Source organism: Pseudorca crassidens, chromosome 11 (genome assembly GCF_039906515.1).
Source record: "Pseudorca crassidens isolate mPseCra1 chromosome 11, mPseCra1.hap1, whole genome shotgun sequence".
NCBI lineage: Eukaryota > Metazoa > Chordata > Mammalia > Artiodactyla > Delphinidae > Pseudorca > Pseudorca crassidens.
Window position 1 is genome coordinate 9,365,398 of NC_090306.1, and position 19,191 is coordinate 9,384,588.

The 19,191-nt window shown below is 41.1% G+C and overlaps 1 protein-coding gene across 3 annotated transcripts in view; it reads right to left on the reverse strand.

Moving 5' to 3' along the window:
- The window catches only part of LRP6 (LDL receptor related protein 6), a 172,928-nt gene extending 155,039 nt beyond the window's left edge, over positions 1 to 17,889 (reverse strand). For all 3 annotated transcript variants that reach the window (XM_067695713.1, XM_067695712.1, XM_067695711.1), the window contains exon 1: positions 17,578 to 17,889. Coding sequence is in view for 2 of the 3 variants with exons in the window: in XM_067695712.1 (XP_067551813.1) it covers positions 17,578 to 17,632 (55 nt within the window). In the remaining variant the exon portion in view is untranslated. The remainder of the gene's footprint in view (positions 1 to 17,577) is intronic.
- Between the last annotated feature and the right edge of the window lie 1,302 nt (positions 17,890 to 19,191).

Genomic DNA, 19,191 nt, shown 5'->3' on the forward strand with positions numbered 1-19,191 from the left:
TAAAAGCTTTTGCACAGCAAAGGAAACCATAAACAAGACAAAAAAAAAAAACCCTCAGAATGAGAGAAAACATTTGCAAACGAATCAGCGGACAAAGGATTAATCTCCAAAATATATAAACAGCTCATGCAGCTCAATATTAGGAAACAAACAACCCAATCCAAAAATGGGCAGAAGACCTAAATAGACATTTCTCCAAAGAAGACATACAGATGGCCAAGAGGCACATGAAAAGCTGCTCAACATCACTAATTATTAGAGAAATGCAAATCAAAACTACAATGAGGTATCACCTCACACCAGTTAGAATGGCCATCATCGGAAAATCTACAAACAACAAATGCTGGAGAGGGTGTGGAGAAAAGGGAACCCTCTTGCACTGTTGGTGGGAATGTGAATTGATACAGCCACTTTGGAGAACAGTATGGAGGTTCCTTAAAAAACTAAAAATAGAATTACCATATGACCCAGCAATCCCGCTACTGGGCATATATCCAGAGAAAACCATAATTCAAAAAGACACATGCTCCCCAATGTTCACTGCAGCACTATTTACAATAGTCATATCCTGGAAACAACCTAAATGCCCACTGACAGACGAATGGAGAAAGAAGATGTGGTACATATATACAATGGAATATTACTCAGCCATAAAAAGGAACGAAATCGGACCATTTGTAGAGATGTGGATGGATCTAGAGACTGTCATACAGAGTGAAGTAAGTCAGAAAGAGAAAAACAAATATCATATATTAACGCATATATGTGGATCTTAGATAAATGGTACAGATGAACCGGTTTGCAGGACAGAAACTGAAACACAGATGTAGAGAACAAACGTATGGACACTAAAGGGGGAAAGCGGCAGGAGGTGGTGGTGGTGGTGTGATTAATTGGGAGACTGGGATTGACATGTATACACTGATGTGTGTAAAATGCGTAACTAATAAAAATCTGTATAAAAAAATAATTTTTAGAAAAAAGTAATGGGGACTTCCCTGGTGGTGCAGTGGTTAAGAATCTGCCTGCCAATGCAGGGGACACAGCTTTGAGCCCTGATCCGGGGATATCCCACATGCCGCGGAGCAACTAAGCCTGTGCACCACAACCACTGAGCCTGTGCTCTAGAGCCCACAAGCCACACCTACTGAGCCCGCATGCCACAACTACTGAAGCCCACGCGCCTAGAGCTTGTGCTCCACAACAAGAGAAGCCACCGCAATGAGAAGCCTGCGCAGCACAACGAAGAGTAGCCCCTGCTCGCCGCAACTAGAGAAAGCCCGCACGCAGCAACGAAGACCCAACGCAGCCAAATTAAAGAAAAAAAAAAAAAGTAATGAACTATTGGGAATTCCCTGGCAGTGCAGTGGTTAAGACTCCGCGCTTCCACTACAGGGGGCACGGATTCAATCCCCAGTCAGGAAACGTGCCACATGGCATGCCAAAAAAAAAAGTAATGAACTATTTGTTTATGTAATTTGGGTGAATCTCAAAATAATTATGTAGAATAAAATAAGTCAGAAAAAGACTGTATATATTGCATACTCCATTTATATAAAATTTTAGAAAATTCAGATTAACCTATTGTAACAAAAAGCAGATCGGTGGTTGTCTGGAAGTGGGGAGAGAGGGTGGAAAAGAAGAGAAGGAGGGATGATAAAGGGGCATGAGGAAACTTTTGTAGGTGATGGCTATATCATACTGACTGTGATGATGGTTCCAGAAGTGCATAGATATGTCAAAACTTATTAAATTTTAAACTTTACATATGTGTAATTTCTTGAATTATCAATTATACCTTAATAAAACAGTCTGGCAGATATAGTTCTTAATGCAACTATTTTTATTCTGTTTTATATCATTATTAGAATGATCTTTGAATAAGACCTAATACCAAAACTAAATATAAAGCCTATCCGAAAGAGATATTTAACTCTGAGAAAGCTGAAGCTGTTAGGACTGAAGTAGTATAAATGCTTTTTTTTTTTTACCCAAAATATGCGTTTTGGTTTTTTTAAAGCATTTATTGCAAGCTTCTCACATCTACTTTCCTGGTATCAACAGTAATTAAAGATCTAGAGCACCACTATCCAACAGAAATTTCTATGATGATAGAAGTGTTCTCTCCACTGTGCAGTACAACAGCCACTGGCCACGTGTGGCTATGGAGCACTTAAAAGATGGCTAGTATGACTAAGAAAATAAATTTTTAATTTTATTTAATCTTAATTCATTTAAATTTAAGTAGACAAGTGGTCGTATGGATAGCACAGATCTAGAGGCTGAGATGAAGAACACAGACGAGGCAGCAAAAATAAGACCAGAGTTACAATGCAATAATCTACATGATCTTCTCTCACAATTACTTACTAAAGGTCTAAGACAGTCATCCAAAGCCAAGACCAAGTGCCCCTGAAAACTAACCACTCCCTCTTTAAGAAAGTAATTAAAAAAAAATTAAGGTGCTCAAAAACAATAAAGAAAAAAGTGATGTTTAAGCCAGTTTATGGGTTGTGTCTGCCAAATGGAGTTATGAAGTCCACTATTTTCATCAGTAAGCACAACATGAACTCTTCTAAGCTTAAGTCCAACTTTCTTAGTCAAAAACAGATGGGCAGACAGCTTTTTTAAAAAGTGACTAAGAGCCCTTTCTGCTTATTCTGCGTACCTACAGCTGCTATTGGCAAATTTCCCTCACAGATTCACTTTTAGCTCGTTTCAGGCCTTCATACATCACACTGATTTATCAGTCCACATAGTGTTCACTGCACTATCTTATACTGAGCCCCTCATAGTATGCGCCAATTATAAAAATCAGAAGGTCAATATTAGTTAAGGGTACAATGTTAAGTGCTGCACAAGGCTAAGAAATAGCCCAGAGCATTTACAATTTAAAATCCAAGAGTGATGATAATCTGATATTTATTGGGCACCCTTCTTTATGGCACTTTCCTTGGAAAACTACACCACATCTGTATATGGCATTAAGTACCAGCTAAATGTCTTTTATGGCTTTCAAGTCAAACATTAACATTTCTACTAAATATGTGGTCTACAAAATCCAAAGAACTTTTCTGGTCATTTAAGGCCTCACAAGCCTTAAGAGTACAAAAAAAAAAGGGGGGGGGGTGTGAACAAGTTAATTTAAGTTAGCAGTAGTGGTTATAATTGAGGATTTCTAAAGGACTATACATAAACCTATACACACTATTAAAAAGAAATCCCAGGGCTTCCCTGGTGGCTCAGTGGTTGAGAGTCCGCCTGCCGATGCAGGGGACACGGGTTCGTGCCCCGGTCCGGGAAGATCCCACATGCCGTGGAGCTGCTGGGCCCGTGAGCCATGGCCGCTGAGCCTGCGCATCAGGAGCCTGTGCTCCGCAATGGGAGAGGCCACAGCAGTGAGAGGCCCGCGAACCACAAAAAAAAAAAAAAAGAAAAGAAATCCCAGATTTCATCCTGTCCAACCACCCTTCTGATACTTCAATACTTTCTACAATATTGTCACCAATATCTACTTAGCAATATATTAAATGGGACATCTGAAAGGTATAATTTGATTTGTAATACTGTTTTAATCTACTAAAGAAATACACTGGATCCACACACACTTGCCCCTAGTTGTAGCGTATGTGCCATGCACTCAGTATCTTCCACTCCAAAGCACTTACCTTCAGACTTCCTAATACCCAGATAACCCAAATAACCACCATCATATCTCTTTAGTGAACCTTCACAGGTGCTTAGAAATCCTTATTTTCCTTTATTAACTTCCTACCAATCTTTCCCTAGTGCCTTTCTGAACTTTTTCTGCTTTCCTGAAGACAAATTCCATGCTTTGAATCCTTCATCCCAGATCATCTCACAAAGTAATCTCAGTGAAGCAGGAAGCAAGGTAAATGTCATACATTCCCAACATCTTAATTTAAACTTCTCAAAAATCTCTTTATATCCCACCCATCCTCCTCTATTTTGTCCTCAGTCTCAAATGACAAGTTGCCCTGCCTCCTTTCTTAGTCTATACCTATGTTTGCTAAGTGGGAGGGAAGATCTGAAACTAAAAGGCAGATGAAGCATGATCAGAGGAATAATAGTATAGTATGCAGAACATTCTACATAGATGGGGATATGGTCAACATTTTTGAATGCTGCAGAGAAGAATAAGGACTGAGAAAAGGCCAGTTGGATTTGGTTATAAAGACTTGGAGAAAGCAGTTTCAGTTGTGTGATAGGTGGGAAGTTAGACTAAAGGAGTTAATAACTAATGGGTGGTTATATGAAGTGCATACCAATACTGTAAGGTTTTGTGATTAATATAATTATTCTCTTGGTGGCAGCAAGGTTAGCTTTATTAAAACAAAGCTTTTTGAGAGCAGAGACCTGGCAGGAGCCATTGGAGATTCAAGAAACAGGATAGTGAGATGGCCAACAAGAAGTTATATGTGTAGAACTGAAGCTTAGGCTGGAGATGATGACTTGAAAATTACCTGAATAGAGTTGCTGGTTAACCAGGTGAACTTGGATAATCTTCTCTTCTACACTCTCTTGCTTAGGGAACAACACAGAGTGTAGATGAGAAAATTATCTAAGTTGGCCGTCTCTTCCTGCCATAAAATTAAATTCATCACCTTTCCCCCAAAGAAAACTCTCAAGAGTCAATGGTACCACAATTTTCCTAATCCTACTGGTGTGCCATGGAGCCATCCTTGACACCCACCTTTTTCCCGCCGTCTGCCAATCACTCACTGTCTTGTTGATTCTCCTTTAGCATGTCCTTAAATCTGCCTCTTCTTTTCCATTTTTTAGAACCACTATCCTACTCTAGACCTTCATAACCTCAGGTCTAAACTACCTCAATAGTAAATGATCTCAACACTCTCCCTTCCCTTTTCTACTTCTAATACTTCTACTTTATCCAACTCAAAAAGGTTTCTGATTTCCTGTGCCTAAAATTAAAAAGCCTCAATACCTCAGGCCTCCACCAGGTGCTTTCTACCTATGACTCTAACTTACCTTTTATAGTCTCTGCATCATACAAACTAGTTTTTAACACATCAACTGTGAGCACATCATACTCCACCACCACAGTGTATTCATTTTCCTGCACGCTCCATATTTCTCTAACATTATCCAGCAAGCAAATCCTTCAAGGCCAGATTCAAACCTTATCTATTCCAAGAATCTTTCCAACTGCCTCAGCTTTTCTTCTTTGCACCCTTACAGTCTTCACCACCTATTTGGTATTAGCATTTTTTTAGGTATATTTCCTTCTTCAACTAGGACCTCTGCCACTTGGGAACAGGAGCCATACCTTTCAAATAATTTGGGGGAAATCCCTAACAGTTCACTGTAGACGGTCACATAGAAAACATTTACTAATATTTAAAAGGAATTTTTTAGAACCTGATCTAAAAGCATACTTGTCATAAACCCTAAAGGATTTTACATTAAGTACTGGCCAAATGCACACAAATGCCCAACTTACACACTGACTTGGCCTGACCAGATTAGTCAGGCTTCTCTGCCCTGAACTCCGGCTAGCCCTAACCTTAAGCAAGCCAATCCAGAACATCCTCTCTCAAGGACTCATCTGAAGTACCAGCTGACCATACACACAAAAACCTCCTGTTAAAACTGCCCTGGTCATGTCATCTGCTAACCTCTACCCACTTGTCCCACTTTCCCACAAATATCCTGCTGGCACTATTCATTTCTACATATAAGAGTAAAGTCCTTTTGGGTTTGATTCTGAGATACCTGCATACCTTGTGGTCATTCTCCTTACTGCAAAAGTCTTTGTGAATAAAGACTCGCCTTAGCAAGCAGGAATTTATTTGTATTTGACATCTGTATAGTGAGTGACATGACTTGGATGGGTATTGACCTCACCTATGGACCCATGCCATCGCCACCTCAATAATGACACTTTGTGAGTCATTTAAACTCCTCTCCTGCTCAGAGACTCAGGGATCTTTCCTTGAGTTCAACTCTTTAACCAGTGCTGCAGACATTGTCTGTTGCAACATGGCAAGAAGTTACCTTGATATTTTCCAGCAAAGAATTTTTTTCTTTGACTCTCTGAGTAGACAATCACACCCTAACTCTTGAGGGGGAATATTCCCAGCTCTTCTGTGAGGCCTCTTCTAACTTCCCTAACTCCTATAATGGAGATTACACAAGGGAATTTCCTTGGCTCTTCACAAGGGAATAGCCCTTCCCAGCTCCTTTAAATTCTTATGTCTTCATCATCAAAAAATCTACAAACAATAAATGCTGGAGACGGTGTGGAGAAAAGGGAACCCTCTTGCACTGTTGGTGGGAACGTAAATTGATACAGCCACTATGGAGAACAGTATGGAGGGTCCTTAAAAAACTAAAAATAGAACTACCATACGACCCAGCAATCCCACTACTGGGCATATACCCTGAGAAAACCATAATTCAAAAAGAGTCATGTACCACAATGTTCATTGCAGCTCTATTTACAATAGCCAGGGCATGGAAGCAACCTAAGTGTCCATTGACAGATGAATGGATAAAGAAGATGTGGCACATATATACCATGGAATATTACTCAGTCATAAAAAGAAACAAAATTGAGTTATTTGTAGTGAGGTGGATGGACCTAAAGTCTGTCATACAGAGTGAAGTCAGAAAGAGAAAAACAAATACCATATGCTAACACATATATATGGAATCTAAGAAAAAAAAAGGGTAATGAAGAATCTAGGGGCAAGATGGGAATAAAGACACTGACCTACTAGAGAATGGACTTGAGGACACGGGGAGGGGGAAGGGTAAGCTGGGACAAAGTGAGAGAGTGGCATGAACATATATATACTACCAAATGTAAAATAGGTAGCTAGTGGGAAGCAACCGCATAGCACAGGGAGATCAGCTGGGTGCTTCTGACCACCTAGAGGGGTGGGATAGGGAGGGTGGGAGGCAGACGCAAGAGGGAGGGAATATGAGGATATATGTATAGCTGATATTATACTCTAATAAAGATGTAAAAAAAAAAAGAAAAAAAAATTCTTATGCCTTAATTATCTAATCCAACCGGTAACTGTCACTCTATTGAGCGCCCTCCGTCTTCTCCCACTGACCACACGCTTCACCATAACAGCCCTAATTCAGTCCAGTATCTTAAAAAATGGCAAAATTTTACTAAAGACAATTTAGAACTTCAATGTCCTCCTTGGGAAACGGGATCTCCCTAAAACCTCTCCTTTCCCATCACCATCTCTCTTCCTTCCTCCATTTTACCAACCTCAACCTTCCCTTAAATCCTTTATCTATCTTCCTTTAATACCCCAATCTCCTCCACCCCTCTATCCACCCTGTCAGACCTTTCCCTTCTTACTCCAACCCCTCAATTCCCTGTAGTCACTAGCACTTTTTCCCCCCTAGGGATTCACGAGGGGCTCAGGGACCTAAAGTTAAAAATACAAATTGGGGGCTTCCCTGGTGGCGCAGTGGTTGAGAGTCCGCCTGCCGATGCAGGGGACATGGGTTCGTGCCCCGGTCCGGGAAGAACCCACATGCCGCAGAGCGGCTGGGCCCGTGAGCCATGGCCGCTGAGCCTGTGCGTGCGGAGCCTGTGCTCCGCAAAGGGAGAGGCCACAGCAGTGAGAGGCCTGCGTACCGCAAAAAACAAAAACAAAACAAAAAACAAACAAAAAAACTGATTGTGGTGATGGTGGCACAACTCTGTGAATAGACTAAAAACTACTGAACTGTACACGTGACATGGGTGAATTGTATGGTGTGTGAATATCTCAATAAAGTTGTTAAAATAACAACAAAAAGTGCTCACATAAAAAGTATTTCTAAGATTTCCAGAAGTTAAGGAAATTAAAATTCTTAGAAACTAACCCAAATGTTTTAAAAATCCAAGTTAACATACATTTAGGCAAATCTTTGGTATATGAGACCAGTTTAATATTGTTGGTTTAATAAAAACACCTATGTCTTCTGAGTTATGGGCATTAAGTATAACACAAGAATAGGTTTTTATTCTACTTGAATATGTTCTTCCTAAATTTTTACAGGTTTATTGACAGAATAAACTAGCATTACATCTACATTTGTACTTAGTCAAGCTGAATCATTATTCTGACAAACTGTACTTCAAAAGTAATTATATCTTGTAATAAGCCAACTTGTAGTTTCCAAAATCTTTTAGTAACTTAAAACCTTAGACTTATGCTAAGTTAGTCCATGGATATTCATTAAATACCTAGGTCATTTCTAAGTAAGACAGAACACTGAAGCATAAGCATTTCAAGTTTATACAAGTTTTTGCCTCTTATTTTCATGGTACCAAGAAGCCACACATATTTGAGTCTATCAATGAACATATTCATTTTTGTCACATTGAGAAGTTGTACTATCTGGAAGTGCATGGCTATAAGAAGTTGTAAGATGTATATTCATAAACTCTGCCAGTCTACTACAAAACGTTGGTGTATGACAGACAGTTCACAACTATCCACCTCATAGTTTTCTCTGTAAAATAGTAGTTACTGTAATTATAAGTTATAACCTTGTATGTAAATGAGACTCTAATAGAAATAATGACAGAAAGGAACAACTCTATATGCAGAATGTGTTTTTAAGGGGAAAAAAAAAAAGGTCCTAAAGTAAAATGACTAAGTGCTCCAGAATGAGAAAGAGGAACATGCAGAACAAACCTGAATGGACAGAGAAAGTTATAACAAGTTGATGATAAAAAGAATTTTATTTGTCACGGTCAAAGCCAGCTAAGACCTGACAGGTTTATTTGTAAGATTTTCAGAAAGTGCTTCAGTATCAAACATTATACTTATAAAATTAAAATTTGGTTTTCTACTAAAATGACAAAATTTTCTTGGGTTCTGATCCGCTGTTAATAAAGAGGTTATAAAAGGTTTTTCTTTGCTTTCTGAGTAATCAATCTCCTCAGAAGCCAAAAATTCGGTGTCTTTTCGGAATTTCCTGCACTTGGTGTTAATTTTATCGTGTGTTATCATTTTAAAAAGTCGTCTCACTTTTGAAAGAGCTAAAGTTCTTTCCTATGTTCACTTTTAAAAAAATATTTTTTCGACACTGGTTAAATAGGTTGCCAGGTATTTTTTCTCACTGATCCATGATCCCATTTAATCGAATGTTCAAACCTCCTGACAACTTTTGACATTCTGCCTTTTCAAATTCAAATACTAAATGATATCTTTTGCACCTACAACTGTCTTTAAAATTTCCCAAAGGGCCCCTGGAAGTTCACAGAGGATTAATTCTTTCACCCTGTAAGAAGAGAGATACTAAAAATAATTGGCTTATTTGATCAATGCTATGATTTGCACGGGAAGCACTGCCCAATCAGAAGAGAGGCTTATCCTCCCTAGATTAAATCAGTATGGTAAAATGTTAATATGATTATTTCAAAAACTGGATGAAGTTCCTAGAAATTTATCACCAGCCTCAGTGTTCACAATGTGTTTCCATTTCCTGAGTCCCAGTGGTGCTTTGTCTGATATTAGACAACAGTACAGAGTCATCAATTACAATTTTGATTTTTCTCTTTTATGATTTTTTTTAATGTTACCTTGGTCACAATTTCATTTCTCTAATTTGAATACAGTATATTATTGGTAGGCCAGTGAGTGGTTCTCCACCAGTGATTCACTTAACTTACTTATGGAATTTTATTTTACAGATGTTTAGGACTTATTCCAGACTTAACTAAAAATTTTTACTTGATAATCTTGATATATTCTTGATATGCTCTAACTATACGCTTCATGACACATTATATCTCAGGATTACACTATATCTTTAAGTCTTTTTCTGTACAACAGTTATATTCATTTATACTCATAAATCAGATGTAATAACTACTCTTTTTAAAAATAAGGTTAATCATTATGCTTATAGATATCTTGCCTAAAACTTTTCTGGACTGATTTTATTTTGGTTTGCATGCCATAAAAACAACCAAACTTATTCATCAACTGCATTATTATTTTTTTTTTTTAGATTTTTAAATTTTATTTATTTATTTTTGGCTGCGTTGGGTCTTCGCTGCTGTGCACGAGCTTTCTCTAGTTGCGGCAAGCGGGGTCTGCTCTTCGTTGTGGTTCGCGGGCTTCTCATCACGGTGGCTTCCCTTGTTGCAGAGCACGGGTTCTAGGCGCACGGGCTTCAGTAGTTGTGGCTCACAGGCTCAGTGGTTGTGGCTCGCAGGCTCTAGAGCGCAGGCTCAGCAGTCGTGGCACACGGGCTTTGTTGCCCCATGGCATGTGGGATCTTCCCGGTACAGGGCTCGAACCCGTGTCCCCTGCATTGGCAGGCAGATTCTTAACCACTGCGCCACCAGGGAAGCCCAACTGCATTATTTTTTATAACAAACTCTCATCAGATCTTTCACTTTTGAAACTACCCGTATAAGTCATCACCACCATTTTAAGTCTTTTGTCATCTACAGAGTGTTTTTTGTTTTACTTCGATGCTTCCCTGAAAGTGCCTGCAAGTGAGCTACAGGCCAAGTGCTTGTCTTCAACAAAAAAAGGATTGTTGAAAGAGGACTATACCGGTAACTCCTGGGCACAAGCTTCTGATGGCATCACTTAAATAACTTTGAGACTATACCAGTGGACTGAGTCAGGATTCCCAAAAAACTAGTGAAGCGGATGGATTCATGAGACTGTTAACCCAAGATCTAGCAGAACAAGAATTAATCACACAGGACTGAATAAACTGATGAAGGATGATTATGGGTTTTAAAATACTGCTGATGCTTTAATGTCCTATTTTCTGGATATAAGGAATTCGTTTCTCTTTTCTCTTAAGCTATCTATAATTCATTGACAATTTCAGCAGGCTATGCTTTTGTAAACAGAAATAAAAACATTTATCTTTTTCTTCCTAATTCATCCATAATTCAAAAACAAAACTCTTATTTAAATGAGTATTCTTATTTTCATGGCAACATAGTTATTTGTATAGGTTCAATAAAAGTCTGTCCTCCCGGTTGGAAACATTATAATGCAACCAAGGCTTTGACTGGATGTCATATTTGAAAGTCATGTTCACTTAATCTAATACCACCAGTTACTTTTAAGGAGCTGTGATTGATTTTATGGAACAATGCTTACAGTTCCCTTGGGAAAACTAGACTGGTACCTGGCTTACAGTTCCCAGACTTACAGGTAAAGTAAGCAAGGTCAATTCCAGGCAGGCCCAGGAACCCTAGGATATTTTGGGGACCTTAGGAATTTATCCAAATCTACAGGTACTGCAAGTGAAACCCAATGGTGAGTACTTGACTTGGCTTCCTGGCCTCAAGAGGCTTCTAAAAGTTCAATCCAAGATTCCTTATAAAAAGTCCCACTGAAGCAGACCTAAAATGCCTACACCTACATAAATAATCAGACCAATCTAATGAGACCAACTTCACAATGACTTTAGCCTACTTTGTTGTGGACTGAATGTCTGTGTCCCCCATAATTCATATGTTGAAACCCTACACTCCCCCTCATGTGAATGTATTAGGAGGTGGGGTCTTTGGGAGGTAATTAGGATTAGATGAGGTCGTAAGGGTAGAGTCCTCAGGAATAGGATCAGTACCCTTATAAAAGTCCAGAGAGAGCTTGCTTCCTCTCTCTTCTCTCTGCCCTGTGAGGATACAAAGAGAGGTCAGCAGTCTGCAAACTGGAAGAGGGTCCTCAACAGAATCTGACCATACTGGCACCCTGCTGTTGGGTTACCAGCCTCCAGAACTGCGAGAAATAAATTTCTGTTGTTTATAAGCCATCTAGTCTATAATATTTTTGTTGTAGCAGCCTGAGCTGACTAAAACATATCCCTAAGACTGACAAATTTTCTTTTAAACAACAGCAGGACTGACCAAGTGCTCACAACTACCCTTGCTTATCCACTGACTTGGCTTGACCAAACTTTAGTCGGGCTTTTCTCCTTTCCCACAAGCCCCTAAAGTATGGCTTGCCCTAAATTTAAGCAAGCAGATGCTCTTAGGCTCCCTTAACAGCTCATTCCAAGCCATCAACTGACTGCAGTAAATAAAAAAAACTCCAGTTAAACTATCTTGATCATGCAATCTGCTCACCCTCACCCACTCGGCCCTGCCAGCCCTGCTCACCCTTCTCCATAAAAGAAGAGTCTTTTTGTGTTTTATTTTGAGATGCCTGCAGATCCTACAGAAGAGCATTCTCCCTTTTGCAATAATCCTTTTGAGTAAAGTCTCTCCTTACCTAAATCTGAACTAGTTTTTATTTTATAGTAATATGACAAACCACCTACGTGCAAACTCCAAAATTACAATGTTATTTATTTTCCCTCATCCAAAGTGATTGGTATCATTTTCAAAACCATATTAAGGTCCAGATGAAATCAGACGCATACAGAAAGCACCGCATGTAAAATTACTGTCCAGAGCACAAGCAATCTGGCCTTAGGTCAGTCATGCGTCTTTCTCGTGTCAATTAATAATTTAAATTTTCACTTTTTTTTTTTTTGCCTAAAAATATGATTTCACTTCACATCCCCAAGTTCCTGGCCCTTCCAAGCAAGGTATCACAGAAACAAAAATTAGCAAGTTACATTATAGCTAATAGGATCACAGCATTGAAGTACCTGTAATGTTCACCAAATTGAGCCCAGGTACATTTTAGTATTTTCCAGTCTCACATCTGCATGACTTTTTTGTGAGGACAGTCACTGCCACAAATAACACAAACAGCTTGAGAAACAAAAGCATGTGCTAATAATATCAAATAACAGTTTTCCTTGTATTTATGATGAATTATATTTTAAATGAATAATCTCAAAGGCAAATATCCTATGCTTTAGGTTGCCTAGTCCATGTATCTGACTGAATTTCAAAGTTATTCACATGGAGCAGAGTTCTATTCATTAAGAGGAGGTCCTTTTACAGAAGATATGTAAAAGACTCTCATACAAAGACTGAAATATACAATGCAGGCACTCGGTATAGCATTTACCCATCCTACAGGGAGAAGTCCATCAACTGATTTTAATTATTATAAACAAATACAATAAAATTCTCAATTAGACAATATTTTGATAAAATTATTTTGCCCATAAGTATGGGCAACTTTTAAATAAGTAAATAAGTATTATAATCAATCGAACTATTTATTCTCTAGCTTATTTACAATAATCACCTACCAGTGTTCAAGTTGCAATCCTTTAGAAGGTAAAATAAATTTAGTAGATAGTGGCCATCTTGTTTATATAAAACAAAATAGAAAATATCAAAAGTAAAAGTATTTCATGGAGTTTGTTCCAGTTGCAAAAGAATCAAGTTCAAAAACCACTGGTTTAAAACTACTGTCTAAAACAGTGCCCAGAATATATATGTTTTACTCGTCTTTCCTGTGCATTAACATTTCTTTTAAATTAGCCATCTTGACAATAGTGACCATTTACTCAAAGTCCACAGACTGTGCACTGTGCTATCCCTTTGCAAACACTTCATCAGTTCTCACAGAAATCTTGGAAGGTATAATACCCGTCTAATAGTAGAAGAAATAGTAGAAGAAACTAAAGCTAAGTAACTTGTCCAAGGCTATATAAAGTGGTGGAAGACGAACCTGATTTGTCAACAAAGCCCATACCTTTCTGCTACAGTGCCCCTCTTTATCATCTTCTCTGAATATCAACTTGCAATAAAACGTCCATGATGAAAATGAATTTTCTCAGAGTATTTACCCATGGCCTAAGCAGAACTATAACCTGTATTACTTGTTTTTCCAATATATTCAATTTATAAATTCACATAAAATATTTTCCATTTATATACTCCTTCACAGAATCTTCTTTGATATTCAAAAAAGACAAACCTTTCTGATAGTCAAAGCGTATATAACTTATACAGAAAAGCATTTCAGTTCAGCAAATGGAAAAACCTCCAATTAAAGAAAAGAAAAATTCTCTGAAAAACTTAACCATGGGAAATCACTGTTAGGCCTGATGATAACAAGGAGCTGAAACCCTGAAGTTTCATAACCAGTCAAATTATTTCCTAGTCAGATGAGCAAATCTAAAGCCAAGTAAGTAAGAAGGGATTAAAGTATCAGATTCAACTATATGAAATTATCGTCAAATATCAATTCACATGACTCAACCTAACGCTTAAAGGGTTACCTGGTCCAGGTTCTCTCTACGTGTGTTGCTTGGAACAAAGGTTCAGCACAATGTTAAAAGGATTTACAGAAAAATTCATTGTCTACTTTGGGAAACAGTGGATTAAACAAAGTTAAAACTGGTCTCTACCTCAGAACCTCTCAAAGCCCTTAGTGTGTTAATATGAAGTGAGAACCTCCAAAAGGAAGATTCATTATCCTAACGAAGGTGTACAGAGATTAGGTAACTTATCCAAGGTCACACAGCTAGCAAATGACAAACTTAGAATAAGAATCGAATTCTCCTGATTCCCACACCAAAATTCATTCTATCTTCCCAAGACTTCGTTACACCTGATACTAAACAATTTCCCAAGGACCACTCCTATAAAAATGTAAGATGGGAAACACTAGTGGCTTGTGCTGACAGTATTTACCAACACCCACCAAAACAAATAACAACAAAAGGTAAGTAACAAAACATTCTTATAAAACAACAAAGCCTTCTCAAATACTAAGCTAGACATAGTATTTACGGATTATACACACTATGGTATTCCAAAACTTATATTCTTATAAAAAATATTTCCTCTAAGAAATCAGAGCTATAATCTTTTCTAACCAGCACCTGGATGGAAGTAAGGATGGCAACCTAGGTCGTGCGGTCCATGAGAGCAGGGCCCGTGGCGATTTTGCTCACCAATATACCATCAGAGCCTGATATACAGTAGGTATACCATACTTAAATGCTGAAAGAATGGACAATAAATCCCTGCTCTAACATTAATTAGCTGTAGGATCTTGATCATGCTATAATCTCTCTGAATCTGCGTTTCCCCACTTGCAAATGAAATGGTTAGACCAGAAGGATCAAGATCTCTTCTATCTTTAAGAATCTGTGAATCTCATACGAATTAAATCTCAAATCCCCAGCATTTGAGGATACGTCCACAATCAAAAATTATAACAAAAAATAACATTTGCAAATCACCTGATATTCAGTACTTCATTTAATATACCCAACAAATTTGCAAATTAGCTTGGTATTACTACCCACATTTTACAAGTAAAGAAACTGGGGCCCAGAGAAACTCACTGACTAGACTAGAATCATGAAGTTATTAAGTAGTGAAGCACGGACTTTAAACCGAAGATTTTGGTGTCGAAATTCCCAAATCTTTCCATTACACCTTGTCCTCTGATGATAGGGACAGGGATGCAGCCCAGATAACGACAGCATTTTTCCCTGCCTTTCAGCTACTGATTTAACAGGGCCAGAGGACAAAAGGTCTCCCAAACTCTCCCATCATCCCATCTTCCCAAAGTTAAAAGTTCCAACTCTTCTGTGAAGAAAAATTATCTTAATGCAACAAATTAATCACATTTCTCCCTGGAGTCCAAGGTTATCTAATATTGCCATTTTAACAGGAGATGACATTATCACGGAATGAAAAGAATCTAAATTATGAATAAAAATCTTTCACACTGAAAGACAGTTTTAGTTCAAATATATACTCACAGTTAAGTACACTGAATTCAAAGACCACCTCATACTACATTTAAAATTAAAGCTTCACTTTTGGAAACTTTGCTTGCTAGTGGAAATGAGGCAATTTAAACTATTAACTCTTTTAGGTCTTCTTACACAATATCATACTTCACAATATTACTTCAAGTACAACTTCTCTTAATTCCAATAATGAATAGGCTCAAACGTGGTGTTAAACAAGTGGCATTTACATCATAACCTTCCCTTCCAAGAAACACAATTGGGCAACCAGAAACATCCCGGTTTATGGATTTCAACTTCTCAAAGACTTTAACCCATCAGCTGACTCTCCTATTTGTTAACTTTATTAATCTCCTGTCTTAAAATACATACATATTTTATGGCAAATGTAATTGTTTTGCACAGCTACAGCAAGATCCCCTTTGGACAGGGAGTATACTTATTAGACCTCTCAAGTACATAGCGCTGCATTAACTTCTCTGCCATGAAAATGACATGGGCACTAGCTTTCTGGAGTTTACACGTGGAAATAGTTCAGGATATGCTTACAGTGAGTCGTAATTAAGTAAAAGATACAACAGGCAGACGGAATAATCCTGAAGCGTAACTAAAGAAAAAAAATTCCTCCTCCAAAACAATGCCAATCACTCTCATCTAAAATAAATATATACTCAAAAATGGCATATCTGGCTCATTTATAGCACAAGACTATTAGTTTCTATCGTGTTCTGGAAACCTCAGTAAGTTTGCACACTTAACAAAAGTTTAGCCTGTTAAATTAATAGCTAAAAATCTCCTTAGACCCAAGAGGTGACGTACCTGAAAAAAAACTGACCGTGAACACAAGCGAGAGTTTTAACAAAACCAAAGCTACAAGTCATTGCATCAATCGGCACTTAAATTCCTCTGCTGGTAAATGCCCCATAGCATCAGAGTCATCACCACTTCCCCACTGGTAAGTTTGAGAAGAGCTGTTGAAATCTTGCGGGCCAGTGAAAAACCTCAGTGAACTGTCACAAAATAAAAGTCACAGCGTATGTGACAGCTTTGCAGGCCAATTCAAAAACAAAAACAAAAACCCACAGGACCATCGAATTTACGCGATTCTCGGGGCAAATTATCTAGAATACCCTATGTTATTTACCAAAGTGCCAAGCAGTCCCCAGGAGAGCGCAGCAGATGATAACTTAGGTCCCAGGACAGGCTCCTCTCCACCAAGGATGACTCTCCTACTTGGTGCCAACTGTGCACTTGCATGCTCCGAAAATAGGGGCAAGTCCTGAATGCCAGGAGTTGCAAGGGCAACGTTTCTATTTTATTATGGCCTGAAGCCCGGGCGATTCCCAAGGCTGAACCTCTCGACCTTTAACCTCGGAGTCACTTTCCAACTGTGCTCTCACCCACGATCATTATATCCCCAACGGAAACCAGTTATTAGTTGCAACAAGGCCTGGAAAAATAGTAAGGGAGCTCTCAAAGTTCCCAGGACCGACATGGAAAAGGCGGGGGCTTCGAGGGTGAAAGCCCAACGTGGAAGCATCTTGGGCTCCACCGTTCCGAGAGCCAAAATCCAGACAAAGCCCCTCGTCCCCGGTGACTCCAGGCAGAAAGAGACACACCGACCCTCAGTCACTCGGACAGAATGGGGCTCCGGGGGGTCGGGGTGTCACCCGGTCAGGGAGGCCGGACGGAGGCTCCGCTCGGCCCCGACGAGGTGGGCAAAGCGAGGCGGGGGCTGCAGCGTGGCCGGGCGGAGCACGCAGCCCCTTCTCCCGGGCCCCTCTCTCCCTCCTTCCCCACGACCAGGCCTCTCCCGGCTCCTCTTTCCCTGCTTCGCCTCCCTCCCTCCCCTCCCCCCCCCGACACCGCAGAACGAGGCCCCCTCCCCCCCAAAGCCCACCAACTTCCCCATTCCCCCGCTTCTCCCACCTCTCAGGAGCACGCAGAAACTGCAGGCCAGGAGGCTCCTCAGGACGGCCCCCATCTTCCCTTCTCGCGTTCGCTTCTCTCACCGGCGAGGGGCGGCCCGAAGAGGGGGAGGCGAGGAGCCGGGGCGGCCGCCGCAGCGGCAGGTCTGCACGCTCATGCTTCCCAGCTTTCCCGAGAGAGAAGAAAGAAAGGGGCCCGTCAAGGCTCCGCGCGCGCCGCCGCCACCGCTGCCGCCCTCTCTATCGCGCCGCTCCGCCCGGGGCTCGCGCGACGCCAGCGTCTGCTTCCATGCCGCCGCCTCCTCCCCCGGCGCCCCGCTTCCCCCGCGCAGCTCCTCATTCAGCCTCTTCCTCTCACGCAGCGGCGCAGGGATATACCTCCCGCCGCCTGCACGAGTCGCCGCCGAGGTCTCCCTGCGCGCAGGCGAGCCCCCTCCCTCGGCGCCGCCTCCCGGGCACTCCAGAAAAGGAGAGGGGGCCGTGCGCACGGCCTCGGCAGGGAGACCCCAGGAGACCTGCGGGGCGAGCAGAGGCGGGCGGGAGGGGAAAGGCCGCCCGGCGGCGCATTCCAATGGGATTCTTTCCCGGGCCGGCCCCTTCGGCCCTCCCCGCGGAGGGCGTGAAGCGACGTCGAACAACATCGGAGACGGCGTGGTCGGGACTACTTTTTGCGGCTCGGCCCGGCCGCCGCCTGAGCGGGTCTTTGTGCGGCCGCTGCCGGCCGAGCCAGGTGGGGCTCCCGGGCCTTGCCGGCCGCCACCTGGGCCGGGGCGGCGGGGGGCGGCGGGGGGCGGCGGGGGGCGGCGGGCCGGGGCCGGCGAAGCCGCAGGTCCACGCTCGGGGAGCCTCGCGGGTCGCAACGCGGGTGATGAGCTTAGTCCCAAGGTTGGAAATTGGTTTAAGCATCTATTTTTTTTAAGGCAAATAAAAATTAATGCTGCGTCCACCGACTTTCAACGTAGATACGGTTTGAACACCAGAAGGGTGTTCAAACGCCAACACAAAACGGAGATTTTTTAATTTTTTCTCCTGGTTTCCCAGAACTACAGATTGACCCCTCAATTAAGTCCAACAAGGACTAAAGATTTCTAAACTGGCAGATAAAATTCCAAGATAAATGCGTCAGCACCTAAGACAGAGCAAAGGGACAATCGGTCAGAACTGTCTTCGGGATTTTACAAACGCGTTTAATGATGAATGTTGGGCATGTTTTGACTATCCGTCTTCAGCTTGAGGAAAGGATTCATCGGAATCTCAGACTGATTTTGTTCAGCCTCTGCTGGCTGCTCTCCGTGCACTGGGCATTCAGGAGTAACAACCCACACGCCCCTGGAATCACATGGCAGCTTCAGTGCGGGGTGAAGCGGGAGGTGGGGAGGGAGGAGGGCAAGCCACCAAGAGTTACCGTAAAGGAGCCATTAGGTGCAATCTGCCCAGCTGTCACATGCCCTTACCTGGGGTCAGATGGGTGCGGAGCTGGAGCTACTCCCGCATTGGTACTGGTATCTTAGTAATGTTGGAGTTCACCAAGTGCTGAGCACACATGATCAGATTTGACACTCACAGCTACCCTGGGGTAAGGCAGGTTGTGTCACTTAGTATCCTTAGTGCAGAG